The 17,560-nt window shown below is 53.8% G+C and overlaps 2 protein-coding genes across 3 annotated transcripts; one reads left to right on the top strand and one right to left on the bottom strand.

Annotated features, from left to right (window-relative positions):
• Positions 1-2,117: 2,117 nt before the first annotated feature.
• On the top strand, positions 2,118-3,734 carry LOC141489577 (gamma-crystallin B). The gene is made up of 3 exons (XM_074190133.1): positions 2,118-2,154; positions 2,910-3,235; positions 3,447-3,734. The coding sequence occupies exons 1-3, from the start codon at positions 2,118-2,120 to the stop codon at positions 3,732-3,734; spliced, it is 651 nt and encodes a 216-aa protein (XP_074046234.1).
• Positions 3,735-10,631: 6,897 nt separating this feature from the next.
• CFAP410 (cilia and flagella associated protein 410) lies at positions 10,632-16,291 on the bottom strand. 2 transcript variants are annotated; one of them, XM_074189965.1, is made up of 7 exons: positions 16,086-16,291; positions 15,733-15,751; positions 15,415-15,461; positions 14,753-14,982; positions 13,305-13,479; positions 12,676-12,877; positions 10,632-11,580 (listed from the first exon to the last, which is right to left on the bottom strand). In XM_074189965.1, exons 1-7 carry the CDS (start codon positions 16,160-16,162, stop codon positions 11,452-11,454), a joined length of 879 nt encoding a protein of 292 aa, XP_074046066.1. In that variant the 5' UTR covers positions 16,163-16,291; the 3' UTR covers positions 10,632-11,451. The 2 variants fall into 2 exon arrangements, with proteins under 2 accessions (XP_074046066.1, XP_074046067.1); XM_074189966.1 differs by having other exon boundaries at positions 12,787-12,877.
• Between the last annotated feature and the right edge of the window lie 1,269 nt (positions 16,292-17,560).

Raw genomic sequence — 17,560 nt, 5'->3', positions numbered from 1 at the left:
TCCAAATTGTCCCCTGGGCACCCCCCCTTCATTGTTCCCCTAGCATCCGGCTCCTAATATGTCCTCTTCAGGGTCTTCCGTTCTCCAAGCTGGAAACGTTACATCCTTACTAGGTGTTAGAGGAGCTGGGGATACGAAAAGGCCAAAGGCTCCTGCCCTCCCGGAGCTCTTATTGCCGGAGCAGTTGACATGCAAGTTCTAGACAGGATAAAAAGGGAATGTAGGGAAGGCTTCCTGTAGAAGGATGGGGTTTCCATTCTGACTTGAACCCCGGGAAGTTAATAACTGCAACAAAGGAAGAACATTCCAGGCCTAGGTGATGCCAGAGAAAATGCCCAGAGCCAAGAGATGGGCACAGCTGGATTGACAAGGAGTCTGTGTCCGCAAGTAAGGTGTAAGAAGTCTGGAAAGGGAGGAGGGGGGCTAGGTTATGAAGGGTTTTGACTGCCAAACGACATTATTTGTTGCTGAAGGTAGTAGGGAACCCTGAGTTTGAGTAAGAGGTTGCCATAGTCAGGAAAAATCACTTTGGTTGAGTGGAGAATGGATTAGAGTGAAGGCAAACAACTCCATGCCCACCCCAGCAGTTACTGCAATAGTCCAGCGGTGAGGTGATCAGGGACTGACTGCCCCAGAGTGCAGGGGAGGGGGGCTCAATATCAGGAGAGAAGGGGCAGATAGAGATGCTGAAGAGGTGAAGTTCAAAGTGAGCAGAGGAGAGAAGGTCAAAGGTAAAATGGACAAGAGAAGGGGCAACTAGGAGGCACGGTGGTTAAAGCACTGGCCCTGGAGTGAGGAGGACTTGAGTTCAAATTCAACCTCAGACACTTAATACTTACCTAGCTGTGTGGCCTTGGGCAAGTCATTTAATCCCATTTGCCTTGCAAAAACCTAAAAAAAAAAAAAATGAACAAGGGAGGCTGCAGAGGTGAAATCAGGAGAGATTCAGAAACATGGCAGACCTTGACAACAGCCTGGGTCTTGGGGATGAGACAGAGTGAGGGATTCAGGACTGCTAGATTGTGAGCCTGAGAGATTGGCCCCTATGGTGGTAAGGAAAGGTGGGAGGTGGAAGGAGGAGGTTTTAAGGGAGAAAGATGAATTCTTTTTTGGCCAACATGGCAGATTCTACTGGAATCCAGTTTGAGATATTTGAAAGGCAATTGGAAAGGCAGAGAGTTTAGGGCAGGAAAGGTAGATCTGAGAATTAGGGAATGATCATTCAGTCCAGGGAAGCTGATGAGATCAACAGGTGAAATAGGGAAGGAAGAGAGAAGAGACCCAAGATGGAATCCTGAGACACCTACATTAGAGGACATGATCTGGAGGGTCCAGCAGAGAAGACAGAATCGTCAGAGAGGGAGGAGAATCAAGAGTGGGGTGACCCCAAAACAGAGGAAAGCGTGTTTCCAGGAGTAGTGTCTAAAGCTACAAATTTCAAGGATAATGAAGACTGAGAAAATGCCATTGGGTTTGGGAATGAAGATACTATTAGTCACTTGGGAGGAGGATCCAACAGAAGAGACAAGGGGCAGTCAGAGAAAGGAGAGCTAGCGAGGTGACCCTAAAACCTCGAAGGCCAAGAAGATCTCAGAAGAAAGTGGCTCACAGCGTCCAAGGCTGGGGAGAGATCGAGGAGAATGAGGACTGAGAAAGGGCCCTGGACATGGCCACTAAGAGATCATGGGGGGCAGTTTGAGTGGAACAGTGAGGCAGGAAGCCAGTGTAAAGGATTAGGAAGAGAGTGAGAGGAGACGGTGGACATCCCCGTTGTACATACATCTTACGGAGAGATATCACTCTAAAGTCTCTTTAGGTTTAGCTACATTCGGCAAGAGAGGAATCAAGGAAGGGTTTTTTGAGGACGAGGGAGAGGTAGGAGGGTGCCCAGAGGAGGGTAAAGAAAGTCATGTTGAGCTGCCAGATGGGCCTAAAAGGGATGTCCTGGGATTTCCTCCCTCAAAGCTCTGGGCAAGGAGTGGAGAGTAGGGAAAGTAAACAGTGGTGGGGCAGGGTGGGGGAGCCAGGGCTGGCAGAATGGGCTGAGATGTGACCTGGGGGAGGTGCTAGCAAGGGTAGGCTAGAGAGCTTCCCCTCCCTTTGTCTGCTTCTGACACATGGACCAGAAGCCTTCCAGTGGCACCTGCGTAGGAGGTGGGTCTTAGAGGAGGCCTTGTTCTCAGGCCATGTGGACCAGGGCCAGAGTGTCAGAGGGTGGGGAGAAGGGGGGGAGTGGGGAAGCCACTGGATTGACTGGATTCTTTCTGAGAGTCCCTGTTCCGGGTCATTTCAGCTCAGTCATCCGTCAATGAAAAGGCTTTGGTTTCCCCAAAGTAAAATGCTCAGTGTAGAAAACATGCCCTTTGGGGGGTCCCAACACTCTCCACACAAAGAAAGTGCTAGACTCAGCAAAGCCCCAAGGGGCGTGAGCTATTGACTGCTGACTTGGGGCTGTTGCAAATCCCCCAATGAAAGGATGCTGACCTAGAGTGTTGGGGGTGGGGTGGGGCTATAAAGAAGGGTGGCCCAGGCAGTTGGGGTCACCTGCTATTGCCCTGAACACTCCTACAAAATGGGCAAGGTAATCAGTGTGGCCTGGGCATTGGGAGAGGGGAGTCCTGGGGTGACCTGGCCTTCTAGCCCAGGGGGAGAAGTGGGATAGCCTAGCTCTGCTCCAGTCTTCCAGGTGAGGCCCAGGAGCTAGTCGGGTGACCCTGGTCTCGTGGGACAGTCAGGAAAATGGCCCATTCAGGGACTTCCCTGACCCAACCCGAACTTCAGACACCAAGCAATGGATCAAGCTTAGGAGGCAGGGCTGTCCTGGCTGTCACATTATCTCTCAGGGCCCCCATTTCCCTCTCTGGATGGGAGAGTTCAGAGGCTCCTTACATTGCTTCCATCCTGATGAGTGACTCCAGGACCTGGGGAGGGGGTCCAGGGCCAGGGATGGCGGCAGCACCCATCTTGGTCCCGGCCCTGCTTTTTTCCCCAGATCACCTTTTATGAAGACCGCCATTTCCAAGGCCGCTGCTATGAGTGCAGTGGTGACTGTGCCGACCTGCAGGCTTACTTCAGTCGCTGCAACTCGGTGCGGGTGGATAGTGGCTCCTGGGTCCTGTATGAACAGCCCAGCTATAAAGGCTCCCAGTACTTCCTGAGGCGTGGCGACTACTCAGACTACCGTCAGTGGATGGGCACAAATGACTCCATTCGCTCCTGTCGCTTGGTGCCCAGGGTGAGTTCACCAGGGTCCCTCTGCTGTCCTGGGGTAGAGTCTCAGGAAGAAGGGGGATGGTCCCTATGTTGGCAGTTACCAAGCCCTGTCCATGTCTATGGGCATTCGACTCCCTCTGAGTGATTCTTCCCAAAGGAGGGGACTTGATTTCTGGTGGCCCTGGCACTCCCTCCAACCTCTAGCTCAAGGCCTCCACTTTCTTCCCTGGCAGCATGAAGGCTCTTTCCGCATGAGGATTTATGAGAGGGAGAACTGTTTGGGGCAGATGATGGAGTTCACCGAGGACTGTCCATCTGTCCATGATCGCTTCCACCAGAGGGATGTCCTTTCTTGTAATGTCATGGATGGTTACTGGGTCCTCTTTGAGCAGCCCAACTACCAGGGCCGGCAGTACTTTCTGCGACCTGGTGAGTACCGGCGGCCCAGCGAATGGGGGGCTGGTACCGCAGTCCTAGGCTCCTTCCAGAGGGCCACTGACAGCAGCGAGGTGCCTGTTTGAGCTCTTCTCAGCTCAGTTCTTTCCAGATTCAATAAAGGTATTTCTTGCTGACCTGGGACTCTCATTTCAATATCATTAACTAGTCCCCTGTAGAGCATTTGATTAAGGATAATGGGGCCAAAAGCTGTGCAGAAGATACTGTGTACTATTTTGCATATCCCAACTCAGGAGTAGTTTTCCTGAAATTACAAAAGGGTGAACTGAGGCAGCAAAGGGCAAATGACTTTCCTCTGTCCTACTAGAAATTAGTGATAGAGCCTGGGGTAAGGGTATGATCCACCTGAGAAAGTGCCCCATGAGAACTGTGTGACTAGGCAAATCCCTTCCAAGAGCTAGGCCTCAGACTCATCTGTAAAAAGGTTGCCTCCAACATCTCTTTAATGTTTGGCAGTTTACAATATAATCCAGATTTTCCAGACTTCACCACACCCACTCCTCCATCTGACCTGGTTTATTAGAAGTTCCCCAATTGGTTTCTTTCCTTTGGTTTGGTCATATTTTGAGGCTCAAAACAATTTTCCTGAGGCAGAGAGGTTTGATCAAGTCATGTTCTGTGGCACCATCTGACTCCCACTCCCTTGCCCTGTTGCCCTGTTATACCCTTTGAATATTCCTGCAGGCTCTCCCCTTCCCCAGGATGAATTCTACTGAATGTCCTTGGGAGGATGTCAGGATCTGCTTCCTCTTCTTGTCTAACCAGGACCTCACAGGGCTTGGTAGGTCCCAACTAGTCACATAGGAAACATTTTGTTGGGTTGAATATGGGAATCCTTCTCTAGGTAGGGCTTTCTGCTTTCAAGGATCAGGAGCAGTTCATAGGAAATCTTAGAGATATCAATAAAAATCACTTCATAGTTGTGAATTTGCCAACCCATGGCCCAGGCTGTGGAGAGTGTCCAATGGCCCCCAGGACAGACCTGGCCAGCACTGCGTTCAGGTTGAGCTTCAGACATCCTGGTCAAGGGTCCCTTGGAGAAGACATGTTCCCTGGACACCCAAAGTCACTCAGCAGGTAAATGTGAGGATGACCCTTTGCACAGCCAAATGATTGTTGGTTTTCTGGAATGAAGACCTCTCCTTGTTCAGTCACGAGTTGTCTGATTGACTCAATAGTAACTCAATCGGAATATGTCATGTGGAGGAGGCATTATGGTGGTCAATGGAAAGCTAACTGAGGAGTTGGGAGAGCTTCAGCACTCTAGACCCTAGACCCAGAGGAGGTGCTATTTGTGCTGACAGAGGGCTCCTGACATCAGTGGAGTCATAGAAGCAGACCAAAAAGTGAACTAACTGCACAAAATTACATGATACCTCCCATTCTCCCATGAACTCACATCGTCAGATAGCCTTCCCTCCCAGTTCCCTTGTGTCAGCCACAGCTGGGGATATTTTACTTGGACTCGGAGAGAAGGGGGAGATAGTCTGATCAGAGGCATGGTCACCCTGAGGGCATGTGGCTATTCCTTTGGCTCTCTCAGGTCCACCACAAGATATGGGTCTTCGCTTGCATAGAGGATCAGATAGGGAAAGAGGTAAAAGAAGAGGGTCTTCTTGGGGAGCCTGGCCTTTTCCTGCTTTCCTTTAGTGATGATGATGGCACAAGCACTTTACCACAGAGTCAAGCAGGAGAGCCAGGCCTAACAGAAGCTGAAGAAGTCCCCATAATAAGTTTGTTTTCTGTAGGTTGTTGGTTGATACCTCGGGGAGTTAATAAACTTCTTGGAAAGATGAGTGGAGCACATCAAGTCATTTGAGAAGAGTGTCCACACCAAATGGAGCAGAGTCTTCCTGAAAGGGAGGAGGGAAGGCATTGCAGACTTCAGGGACAGTCTACGACTAGCACACAATGTCAATGTTGGGGAGGGTCTGCAGGCCAGTTTGACTGGAGTGTGGAGGCCATGGAAAACAGCCCTGGAAAGAGTGGGAAGTCAGACTGGGAGGCCTTAAATGTCTGGTGTTTCATTGGTTAGAGCACTTGGCATGGGGGTGGAAAGACTCAACTTCCTGAGTGCAAATCGTGTCACAACTCTTACTGGCTGTGTGACTCTGGGCAAGTCATTTTGCCCTGTTTGCCCTGGTTTCCTCATCTGTGAAATGAGCTGGAGAAGGAAAAAACAAACCCCTCTGCCCAGTATCTTTGCCAAGAAAACCCCAAATGGGGTTATAAAAAGTCAGACACAGCTGAAAAGCAATTGAACAACAAAAAATGTCAGACAGAGACTTTGTCATTTATCTTAGAGGCAACAGGAAAACAGCAAGGATGCCAGCCCTGGTCCTGGAATCCCCTGAAATGATTTTTCCTTAAGTACCCGATGATATCTACAATACATCTGGTATTATTATGAAGAACATTAAAACATCTGGTTCCTCACTCTCAAATGATCATCAAGTTTGGGAAGCATTGCTAGGGTCCTTGGCAGATAGCAATGGGCATGAAGGGAGCCCACCCCACCCTAAAAGTTGTGGGATTCCATCTCAAGCCTCAATTTCCCCCTCAGAGGTACCTTCCTAAAGCATAGCAGAGACTATGGCAAGCAGAGGGTGGAGGGTGCCAGAAAGACCTGGGTTCCAGCCCAACCTCTGACCCAAATCTATTTGTGAAATCACAGACAATCCATTTGCCACCCAGGACCCTGGTCAGTCCAGTGATCTGAACTGGTGGAGGGAATTCCCATACTGGGTTGGGGCAGGAGATGGGGAGAGGGTTGGCCCTTTCTTAGTTATTGTCCTATGAAATAATTTTCTCCAGAGAGGCAGAGTTCTGTTCCTCACGTCTCCATTATTCTAGAATTTATTTCTGTGAGGGCAGTTTTTCCAAAGAATTCTTCAGTCTTTTGCCCTTTGCTGCCTTGCTCGATACCTAATCCAGGTTGCAGTGATGGCTGAACTAGGATGGACTTCATGCCTCCCCCAGCTCAGGGTGTGGATGGGAGCCAAAGACCCTGGACATTAGAGTTCCTGGAGGTTACTTTCCTGGAGACCCCAACTTCAGATGAATGGCCATGTTGCCATCTACCACCACTTCAGAGAATTGTCTTCTCTCCAAAGATTTTCTCTTCTGTACTTGTGGGGAAATGTCAGTATTTCTGAGGAAGATTCCACCAGACTGGGTGGTTTGCCAAGAACATCCAGAGATTTTCCAGAGGAGCTTGGAGCTGGCCTCTGTCTATTCCTCATGTCTCCCAGAGAGTCCCTGCTATATCCTCAGGGGTCCCGGGACTCTGCTTAGAGACCTGCACGGAGGGAACCACTCCAACCCCCCTGGGGTTCTTCAGACACTAGACACAGCCCTCTGGCCTCTCAATTCAATTCAGTTCACTTCAGTTCTCATTTATGAAACACCTTTTATGTGTTGGGTGGACCCTGGCTAAGTGCTGCGAAAACAGAAAAAAATAGATGGTCCCTACTCTCCAGGAGCTCCCAAGCTAATGGGGGGACGTGGGCTGAAAGGGTTGGGGCACTCAGTCTGAAGACCTTCCAACCAAGCAGTCAATGGAAATTACTGAATGGCCTGTGTCTTGCGACAGTCCTGAGCCTTAGGTACAAGAGTGTGCAGGAGGTGGAGACATCCTGGGTTGCCTCAGACACTTACAGTCGAGTAACCACCTCTTAGGGTCTGATTCTTCATCTACCATGAAGAGAGACAGAGACAGAGAGGGAGGGGAAGAGGCAGAGAGGAGAGAGGCAGAATAAGACAGAGATGGGGTGGGGGGAAGAGAGAAGAGAGGAGAGGGAGGAAGCAGGAATGAGAAAGGAGAAAAAGGAAAGGAGGGAAGGAGGCAAGCAGGGAAAGGAAGGAATGTGGGAGGGGGAGGAAGAGAAGGAGGGAGGAGGAGGGAGACAGGGAGGGAGGGAGGAGGAGAGGGAGAGGGAGTATTCATTTTTGTCTATGTCTTTCCTAAAATGGGGAGGAAGGACAGAACACCATACACTAGGTGGGGTCTGAATAGGAGACGAGGTCTTCTGCCTCTCTTAATGAAGCCTAAAATCCCATTGGCTATCTGGCTATCTATATCATACATTGTAGACTCAGAGAGCTTGAGCCTCGTTCTGTCCCCTCAGACCTTCTTCTTCAGAGCAGGGATTGCTATTGAGACAGCTACCAAGCCCCGCTCTCTACATGGGAAACTGATTCTCTGACCCAAATACAGGAAATAACACCCCCCCACCTTTGTTGGGAGACTGTTTTAGCTCTCATTTATCATCCACAACTCCAAAGAGTGCAGTCTTGATGTGCTGAGCATGTTGTTAGAATGCCAGGCATACGCTTGCCAAGAGATTATTTTATGGAGAACTCACCCAGGGCAAACACTCACAAGGGGGGTCAGAAGAAGTGGCCTGGCACTGCCCAGCATGGCGTGCCCTCATCAGTGAGGGGGCTGTTCTCTATGAAGAAGGCAGAATGGAAGCAGCTCAAAGGAAACATGACCATGCGTAAGTTTAGAGGACGCACCCAGGGGTTCACATGGACTATTTGTGCCCTACCTGGGGTAGAACATTCCTAGCTTGTTTTTGTCTGATCAGCGACAGTCGGACACACTGTCATTTCTCAAATGTAGTGATGTCATTTCTTCGAAGTTTGGCCCTTGGACCCCTGGGAGAACCTGTTTCAGGGCGTCCTTGAGTTCAAAACTATTTTCCTAAAACTCCATTTGCCCTTTTTGTCCTCATCCTCTCAGAGGCAACATAAGCTGGGAATGAACAACTGGTTACTAATATGAAGACTGAGCAAACCTTTTATTTAAAGAATGGTTCTGTGGTCTTAACAAATGAACCCATCTTCAGCTATGTCTGACAAATACCAAGGGAGTCAAACTAGTCAGTGTTGAATGGTACATTCAGTGCCTGATGGTACATCAAGCTGCTGGGGCTGCCCTCCCACCAGTCAAGGCAGGGGCACCAAACACAGTCCCAGAAAAAACCCAAATTCCAGTTTTACTTAAGAATGTCCTTGGTTAGGGGCAGCTAGGTGGCACAGTGGCTAGAGCATTGGCCCTGGAATCAGGAGGACCTGAGTTCAAATTTGACCTCACACTTAATATTACCTAACGGGCAAGTCACTTAACCCCACAACCTTGTTCCCCACCCCCTGCCAAAAAAAGAAATGTTTTTGATTGGGCAATGGAAGTGATATACTCTTCTAAGCCTTAACTCATTTGTGGGAGGAATGGGAGCTGTGGGAAGATCTCTTCTGCTAACAAAGAAAAAAGGCACACTTTTTTTTTTGTGGTGAGACATCATTTTTACTTGATGGAAAAACTATGGTTAGTCTCAGTATTTGGCAGACATCTTCTGCAAAATGAACCAAGTGAGTCTGTTACTTCAGGGAAAACAACTGACCCTATTTGTTATCAATGATAAAATTGGAACTTTCAAATGAAAATTAGAACTTTGGAAAATCTGCATTTGCCATTGTACTCCTAAGCTTCCAATCAGGAAAGAGTTTCCCGATTGTGCTGTTATTAACAAATTAACAAATTTCTCCCCCTGAAATGGTTCAGCATTTGGAAGATCTATGAAACTCAGTGAACTCAGTTTCCAAATGAACAAGACACGAAATGACCCAAGTATGACCTGTGGGTGAAAGATCATTTCAAAGTGAAAGATGAATTTTAATGTAAATCCTAGGAGTCCATGATCTGATGGATTTACTTCTTCCCTTGCCAAACATATGTCTCAGTGGGCCTGACTTTTCTTTATATGAAAAAAATTTAAAATCTGTCTTTGATGAAACCAGACATTGGTGAGATTTGCAAAATGTGAAATGGTATCTCACTATTTTAGAAATTATTTGTTAATGTAACAGATTTAGAATTTTACATGAATAGTTTAAATTTTTATTAATTTTAATTCCTAATATAGTAAATATCAAGATATAACCCACACAAACAGTCTTTGGGATCTTCAATATTTTTTAAGCCTGTAATTGGACCTAAGACCAAAAAATTTGAGAACCTCTGTTGTAAAAGTGTAGCATCCAATACCTTTATTCAAACTGCCAATAAAAACAAGGAACCGGGGATGCTTCCCTGGACATTGGAGGCTGACTTCTATAGGTGAGTCCTTGGGCACCTTGGATTTAAGAAATCATGGGTCTGGTCCTTTCTCCAGCTCTACACAAGGTTATCAGGAGTAAGGTGGTAAAATGCTATAATGAAATCCACACCTACATCATGCCGACATCAGGGTCCTCCTTGGTCAGTCCAAGGGCTCTAATGTGTCTAACAAGACAGTCTAGGAGACTCTCGAGAGCTGAAGTCTAGCTTCCTAAGCTGCTTATGGATCTCCAGGACAGCGATGACTTTGTTCCTCTTTTCCTGTCTGCAGACATCACCAACATGGCTATTGCATTGCAAATTCTTTGGTCAATTTGGGCAGTGCCATCTTTGGGCCTGGTGCCCCCCATTATGAAAGATATGCCTAGGATCAACTAGGATCAGTGACAACAGCTATCTGGCTGCCTCTTTCTTGGCCCATTTTGCCCAGTCAGATGGGCTACTGATGGGGTCCGGGTCTACATGTTGTCTTGGCTGGTGACCAATTAACCTGGGATTACTAGAGGTAAAACAGAGGAGCCTTCCCAGTCATTAGCTCACTGTGGTCAGCTGATCACCCTTTCTGATGAAGGCTCTGGTTGTCTGACAAGGTTGTGGTATCAAGGAAACTGCAGTCACCAATGCTCATTCATACAAGTGATGATTTTCTGAGGAGAGAATATCCATTGTTTTATTCCTTCTGCCAGGGGAACACATGCTCTGCCCTCAGAATCCCAAGGTCACATGGATGCCCTCAAATTAAGGGCAAAGCTGAGGATTGGACAAAGGGCACGTGGGAACTCTAAGCTCAGGAAGTCCTGCGGGAAGTAATCTTAACCACGAAAGAGATGACAACCACCCATCGGTTTGAAAAATGGTTTATTTTACTGAGATTTAGATGATTGTGGGAGAAGCCAGCAGAAAGGAAAAACTGTAAGCCTCCCCACTCCCACCCTATTAAGGTGACTCTTTCTGACGGTCCGAGGGCTAGCTGTTGTTCCCATCAAATGCTAGGCAATTCTCAGTCATTGAGGGGCAAATCCTGGTCAGACTCTCAGGCTGGGGGCCTTTCCTCTGGAGGACAGACTTTGCCTCTGAGACCTTCAGACCTTCTGGCAAAGAAAAGGTCCCTCTTCCTGCCTGATAGCCTAGGGGCATGGAGACTCTACTGAGGGTGCTGCTGCTTTCTTAGTCAGCCTAGCAGGATGGGTCAGTGCAGATGAAGGGACCCGGACAAGGGCCCACCTGAAACCCTGTGACCAGAATTCTCCCTGGAAGCTTGGCTCTGAGAGGGTCCTTGCCGGGGGTCTCTCCAGTACCATGGGTTGGGCAAGGCCATGCTGAATACAAGGACACTTTCAAACAATTACTGTCATTTGGAAAATTATGGACTTGGAAGACTGGCTTTGGAAAATTATTTTCTAAGGAAAAATGACCTTTAAGGCTCCCATTATCAGATGACTCTCCTATCACCCAAAGGGAAAGCTTTTCTCAAAGCCTGGCCAATACATCAATGCAGATTCCAAACATTCACATCCTGCAGTCTGTCTCTTTGGGCCACTGGCCACTGAGTGGGAAGCAGTCATGAGGTCCACTGGACAGACTGACCATACAGGCCTGTCCAAGGGAGAAAGCCTCGCCCTGGCCCCTTCCATCTTGGCTGGACACAGTGGGCTGGGACCTTAGCGTTCCTCAGGCAGCTCCAGTTTCCGAAGGGCTTGGAGTCGACGGCTAGCTGTCTGCTGGACAACTTCTAGTCCTTTAGTGTCCAGTTCTTTCAGGAGCAGAAGGACAGCATTCAGGATGTTGTTCTGTGGAAACAGTAAGGGGCACCAAAACACCTTCCCCTCCCCTCCAATTGTGAGGGGTTCTTTGTGGCCATCCCTAGGCCCTTCTGCCCAAACCACTGTTCTGTAGGACAAATGAATGCAGAGGACAGGGGTGGGAAGAGGGTCCCCTTCCTCCACTGCCGATGACTGCTCTTGCCCTGTTTTTCATCAATCATGAAGTTACGGTCTCTGACTTTAGCCACAGGCCAGACAGACAGTGCACCCTGGGGATCCCAGTGGCCCTGGGGATGGTGCTCGTGGCTGTGACCGTCCAGCCCAACCTATCCCAGATCAGGACTCCTGTCTAAAGCCGACTTCCTGTAACAGGAAGTTACTTTTGGGGTGGCCTCCTCTGTACAAGAAAACATGGACAACGCCACCCTCTCAGAATGGATGATGATCTGCACCAATGGAGGTGCCCCCAGATCTGCAGAGATGGTGGTAGGTGATGATCCAGGGTCTCCCCCACAGCTCTGGGGGCCCCAATGGGGATTCTTTGTGGCCAGTTCTAGTACACAGAAGGTGGTTAATAAATGCTGACTGACTGGCCAGGAAGGTGCAAGCCTCCTGCTGGCCTCTCGTCTCCCTTTGCTGACCCTAAGGCTCAACTGTGCCTAGCCTCTCGGAAATTAGCTCAGAGCATGGCTGTGGATGTGGGGGGAGGCTCGGCTGACTAGCAACCAGAGGGCCAGGGAGTCAAGCCTTGGCCCCAGGACACAAACTCTCTTTTTATACATCCTTAAAGACAGATGACCCATGACAGACACTTGAGACCAGTAAAAGGTCATGGGACAATCACCCATAATTGACTTACCTGTTGGAACCGAGGAATGGCAGCTGCTCTGTCTCTATTACTTGGATGATTCTTAACTTTCTGGAGAAAGTCTTTCCAAAATGCCTCCCAGCTCCCCCGCCCTGACCCTCCAACTCTGCATCCCTGGCTCTCCACCCCCTTGCTGCTTGCTGCCCCTTCTTGAGGGCCCACGCTGGGCCATGGTCTTCTGCAAATGGCCATCAGCCTGGTGTCAACCTATAGGGCCTGGCTGTGGCAGTGAACTCAGATGCTTTTTCACTCACTTCAGGGGGTGCTGCCAGAAGTCCAGCCTCCAGATGAGTGGGGAGACCCGGGGCTCCCCCAGGCTGGTCCTTGCATTGGGAGCATAGGAGAACCTTCCCAGGCTCACTCACCCTCTTCTTTTGGCTACTGATGGATGCACTTGGGGAGGAGGGAAACCGGTCCCTGGGGAGGGGTTTCATGCCAAGCTGCTCCCGGATTTTGCTGGTGGAAGAGAAAAAATGGAAAGTTTGTAGCAGGGATGTCTGGAAGCTCAGAGGTGAGGAGAGCAGGGAAAGCCCCCCAAACCCTGACCCCTGCTCCCACCCTCCAGGCCTCTGATCTAGGTTCTTTTCTTCCAGGTCCTCCCTCCCCCAGAACCAAGGCTGCTCTTTACTCTTTTTTAGGCTGAGCATGCTTGGAGAGGGGGCACCCAGGGAGGCGGGTCAAGTCTCTGATGTTTCTGGGGCTCAAGGGGACCTGGTGTACCCCTACATGTCTGTGACATCGCAGGTACCTTTCCTGAGCACATGCCCATGATCAAGGGTCCCTGTGGGGCCTTGCAGAGCTGGGGGGCCCTGGGGTGCTCTCCATTCCCAGGCCAGCCCTTCCCTGGTGCCCCGGCCTCAGGTGAACTAAGGGAGAGGCTCACTTGGTCTCCTCCATGCTATCATCAAGCAGGTCACTCTCCATGTCCGTGGAAGACTCGATGGTGTTCAGTTCACAGGAGAGCTCGGGATGACCATTTTCAGAGGTCTGCCTGGCTGGAGCAGCCGTGATCTCCTTGCCCTCAATCAAGGCCTGAGACAGTTCTTCTTCGGTGACGGCTGCGGGGATGGGCAGAGACAGGATGTCCTCGGAGCCGTCCTGTCTCAGGCCCAGATACCACTTAGAATAAGCCATCCTCCAACAGGCCCTTCCTGGAGGAGTGACCCAGCCTGATGCCACACGTCCTTTTCTGTGTCCATAGTCCTTCCCCCCTTGCCTTGGTGACCAAGGAGAAACCAGGCACCTGCCTGGTCATCCCAATGATCTTTGGGTGGGCCCTGAACTGGTCTTAAGTCTAATATTCTCTCAAGGTCAGCAGATATATGTCTTGGGGGGTGGGGGGTGGGGGGAGGCCCTAAGGCAGGAACATGGCCCACGGCTGTCCTGGTGTCCCCACCCAAGGGCCTCCCAGGAGCTTGGAAGGCCATGAGCCCCGAATGAGCCCGAGTAAGCTCCCTGACCCTGTGAAGAGCCCCCATTCCTGGCCTTCCCTTCCTTCCCCCACTTCCAGAACCAAAGGGCAGGGCACTTTAAGGTTTCCTACCTCCCCAGGTTCAACCCTTCCCTCTGTTGCTGTCAGAGCAGCAGCATAGTATTGAGGATCTTCCCCTCAAGCACCCCAAGCTCTCCAAAGCCAGGGAAGGTGCCTACCCTAGGAGCCTGGGTGCAGTCAGACCATGAGAATCAAGGGAAGGCTCCAATCTTTGCTGGGAATACAGACCACTCACCCTGGGATGGGAAGCCCCCCAGTGCCCAGGAAGCTTCAAGATCTATTTCCTTTTTCCAGGTTTAACTGGGTTTATGCAAACACCCAAATTCTGCCCAGACCTTGATGTAGTGACAGTTCTAATCACAGGATCTCAAACCAAAGCTGGAAAGGGACCCTCAAGGCCAACCAATCCCTTTGTCCCCATTTTCAGATGGGGAAACTGAGGCTCAGGGACATGCCTGCCAGGGAAAGGTCTCCAGAATGGAAGTGCAGCCCTGCTACCAGGTGACTTGCCCCTGGATCTCTTCACGGCCAACTCTCCCTCAGGAGCTCCTCCAAGAAACTGGGGTGAGGGTAGGGAAAATGCCGGGTGACCCTGAGCAAACCCCCTTCCCTTCTCTGGGCAGCTGGTGCAGCAAGTCACTTTTCCTTGCTTGCCTCAGTTTCTTCATCTGGAAAATGAGCTGAAGAAGGAAATGGCAAACTACACCAGTATTTTTGGTCAAGAAAACCCCCCGTGGGGTCACAGAGAGTCAGACACAATGCCAATGACTAAACACGAGGGGCAGGGTCCCCAGGGGAGGGGCTGCCCTGGAAGGGGGGCTGCCCCCGGTCCTACGTACTCTGGTTGTCCAGCTTCTGCAGGCTGGGCAGATTGCGGAGCACGGTCATGCGGTAATGCCGTGGATCAGGGCCACAGCAGGGATTCTCCGCCAGCCACAAGACCTTCAGGCGGGGCAGGTCCTTCAGGTAGAAGAGCTGGTCCAGGCTGGGGACGCTGTTTTTCCGCAGGTAGAGCTCGCTCAGATTCAGGCAGTGGCTCATGGGCTCCAGGCTGGAGATGCTGTTGGCACTGGGCAGAGGAAAGGGCCCAGGCGCCCCCAGGCTCAGTCCCCTCTGGCCTGGACTCTTTCCTCCAGGGACACCAACTTCTTCCCGCCCCCCAGGAGTCCCCCGGCCACCCTTTCCCTGACTGGGGGCTAGAGGCCTCACTGGGCTCCCAGGGGCCCGGCCTAACCTCTCTGGAGAGTAGCTGGAGCCTCTCTGGAGCCAAAGGGGAGGCTGTGAGAGGGTCCCCAGGGCCACGGCCCAGGCCCAAGGATTTCTAATACTATGGTGGGGTCATTTCCTCAAAGCTCCAATCGACAGGTAAAAGGGGGAATGACTTCTCCGACCAGGCCGGCTTGCTGGAGTGACGGACCGGCACACGTGGGGGGGTGTCTGGTGGGTACACGGTGGGGGGCTGGGGGTGCCAGTGGTCCTTGGAGGATGCTCCGGCACCTACCTGAACGTGATCACTTCGATGCTGGGCAAGCTTCGGCAGATGGAGATCTGGGGGCCCGGAGGATGCTCATGAGGACCCCCATCACCCCGCCCTTTCCCCAGGACCCAAGGGAGGGGCCGTTCAGAGGCGGCCCTCGGGGCTCCCCACCCGGACCCGGGCCCCCAGGTCGGGGACCCCACCGCAGGGAAGATCTCAGAGCATGATGCCATGGGGGCGAGGGCCCGCCCGGGCGGGGGCGCCTCAGGTCTCGGGGGTCCCGGGCAGGGGCAGAGGGGGCGCTTCTGCCCCAAAGCTGCCCTCCTCCCCACGGGCACTTACGTCGGTCAGGCGGCTGCCCCTGGAACACAACGGAGAAAAACTCGGCGTTTGTTCAACACTGGGCGTCAAGAGCTTCGCCCCTCCCATCCTGGGCCCCCCGGGGCCCCCCCGTGTGGCCGGGGCCCACCCCCTCCGGCGCAGCGCCGGTGAGTGCCGACTGACAGAGGAGGAAACTGAGGCAGGGCCGGGGCGGGGCCACCACGTTCCCCGCCCCCCGGGGGGGGGCCCGGGCCCGGCGCAGGCGCACTTCCGCCGCTCGCCGCCCCAGAGGCGGGGCGCAGGCGCACTGCAGTCCGGGGAGGGGGAGGCCGGCTGGCGGCGGGCGAGGGAACGGCGCATGCGCGCGCCCCTACCAGCAGTTTAGCTTCCTCACGCTCTCCAGCTCCGAGGCCTTGGCCCGGGACAGCACCATCTTCCGGGTCAGCTTCATGGCCGTCCGCGGTCCGGGCCGCCGGCCCAGCGAGCGAGCGAGCCAAGAAGCCACGGACCCGCGGGTCCGCGGCTCGGCCGGCGCCACCCTCGGGCGGGGCCCGCGCGGCGTCAGGGGCGGGACCACACGGCGTCAGGGGCGGTGCCCGCGCGGCGTCAGGGGGCGGGACCACACGGCGTCAGGGGGCGGGACCACACGGCGTCAGGGGCGGTGCCCCGCGGCGTCAGGGGCGGTGCCCCGCGGCGTCAGGGGGCGGGACCACACGGCGTCAGGGGCGGTGCCCGCGCGGCATCAGGGGGCGGTGCCCGCGCGGCGTCAGGGGGCGGGACCACACGGCGTCAGGGGGCGGGACCAAGCGGCGTCAGGGGCGGTGCCCTCGCGGCGTCAGGGGCGGTGCCCGCGCGGCGTCAGGGGCGGTGCCCGCGCGTCGTCAGGGGCGGTGCCCCGCGGCGTCAGGGGGCGGGACCACACGGCGTCAGGGGGCGGGACCAAGCGGCGTCAGGGGCGGTGCCCTCGCGGCGTCAGGGGCGGTGCCCGCGCGGCGTCAGGGGCGGTGCCCGCGCGTCGTCAGGGGGCGGGGCCCGCGCGTCGTCAGGGGGCGGGGCCCGCGCGTCGTCAGGGGGCGGTGCCCGCGCGTCGTCAGGGGGCGGGGCCCGCGCGTCGTCAGGGGGCGGGACCACGCGGCGTCAGGGGCGGTGCCCGCGCGGCGTCAGGGGGCGGGACCACGCGGCTCGCTTGGATTGGCGGGTCCTGCGGGTCACGTGCCAGGCCCCGCCCCCGCCGCCTCGCGCGCCCCACCCAGTGGCGGAGGGGGCGCCAGGTCACCCCGCGGGACGGGCCCGACACCCCGCCGACCCAAGTCAAGGTCGAGCCCTAGGGACCCGCCTGGTCCGTCCGCCCGCCGCGGCCTGCCCGAGTCCCGAACCCCCTCCTGGGATAGTTGGAGAAGCGCCGAGGCTGGATCCGGGGGCCCGGGGGCCCGGGGGGCACTGCCAGGCAGAGAGCAGCCCTTCGGGTGGCCCCTTGGGGACGAGAAGCAATGCCGCACCCCCGCCTCTGCGGCCTCTCGGCCCGGCCCGGAACGGCCCGGGTGCCCCAGGGCCACAGCGGCGCCGAGAGCGGACCAGGACGGGGGGCCGCAGCCCAACCAAGGAGCCCCCCAAGCTGCTGCCTCTGATCCCCAGGGCGCCCGAGCAACCCGACCCAAGTCTTTCCACTGGGCCTGCGCAGACCTCTGCCCCTTTGCCGGCGCCCAGGTCACCCCCTCTGCATCCGGCCTTTCCCCTGCCAGTTGTAGGGCCCCAAGCGGTGCCCAAGTCTTGCTGAGGTTCTTGCACCCCATCCCCCGCCTCGGGAAACAGTAAGCAGATAAGAAGGGCCAGTGGACTGACCGACCCC

This window comes from Macrotis lagotis, chromosome 5 (genome assembly GCF_037893015.1).
Source record: "Macrotis lagotis isolate mMagLag1 chromosome 5, bilby.v1.9.chrom.fasta, whole genome shotgun sequence".
NCBI classification, from domain to species: domain Eukaryota; kingdom Metazoa; phylum Chordata; class Mammalia; order Peramelemorphia; family Peramelidae; genus Macrotis; species Macrotis lagotis.
Note: the sequence above shows the minus strand (reverse complement) of the source record. Positions and strands in the feature narration are given on the sequence as shown.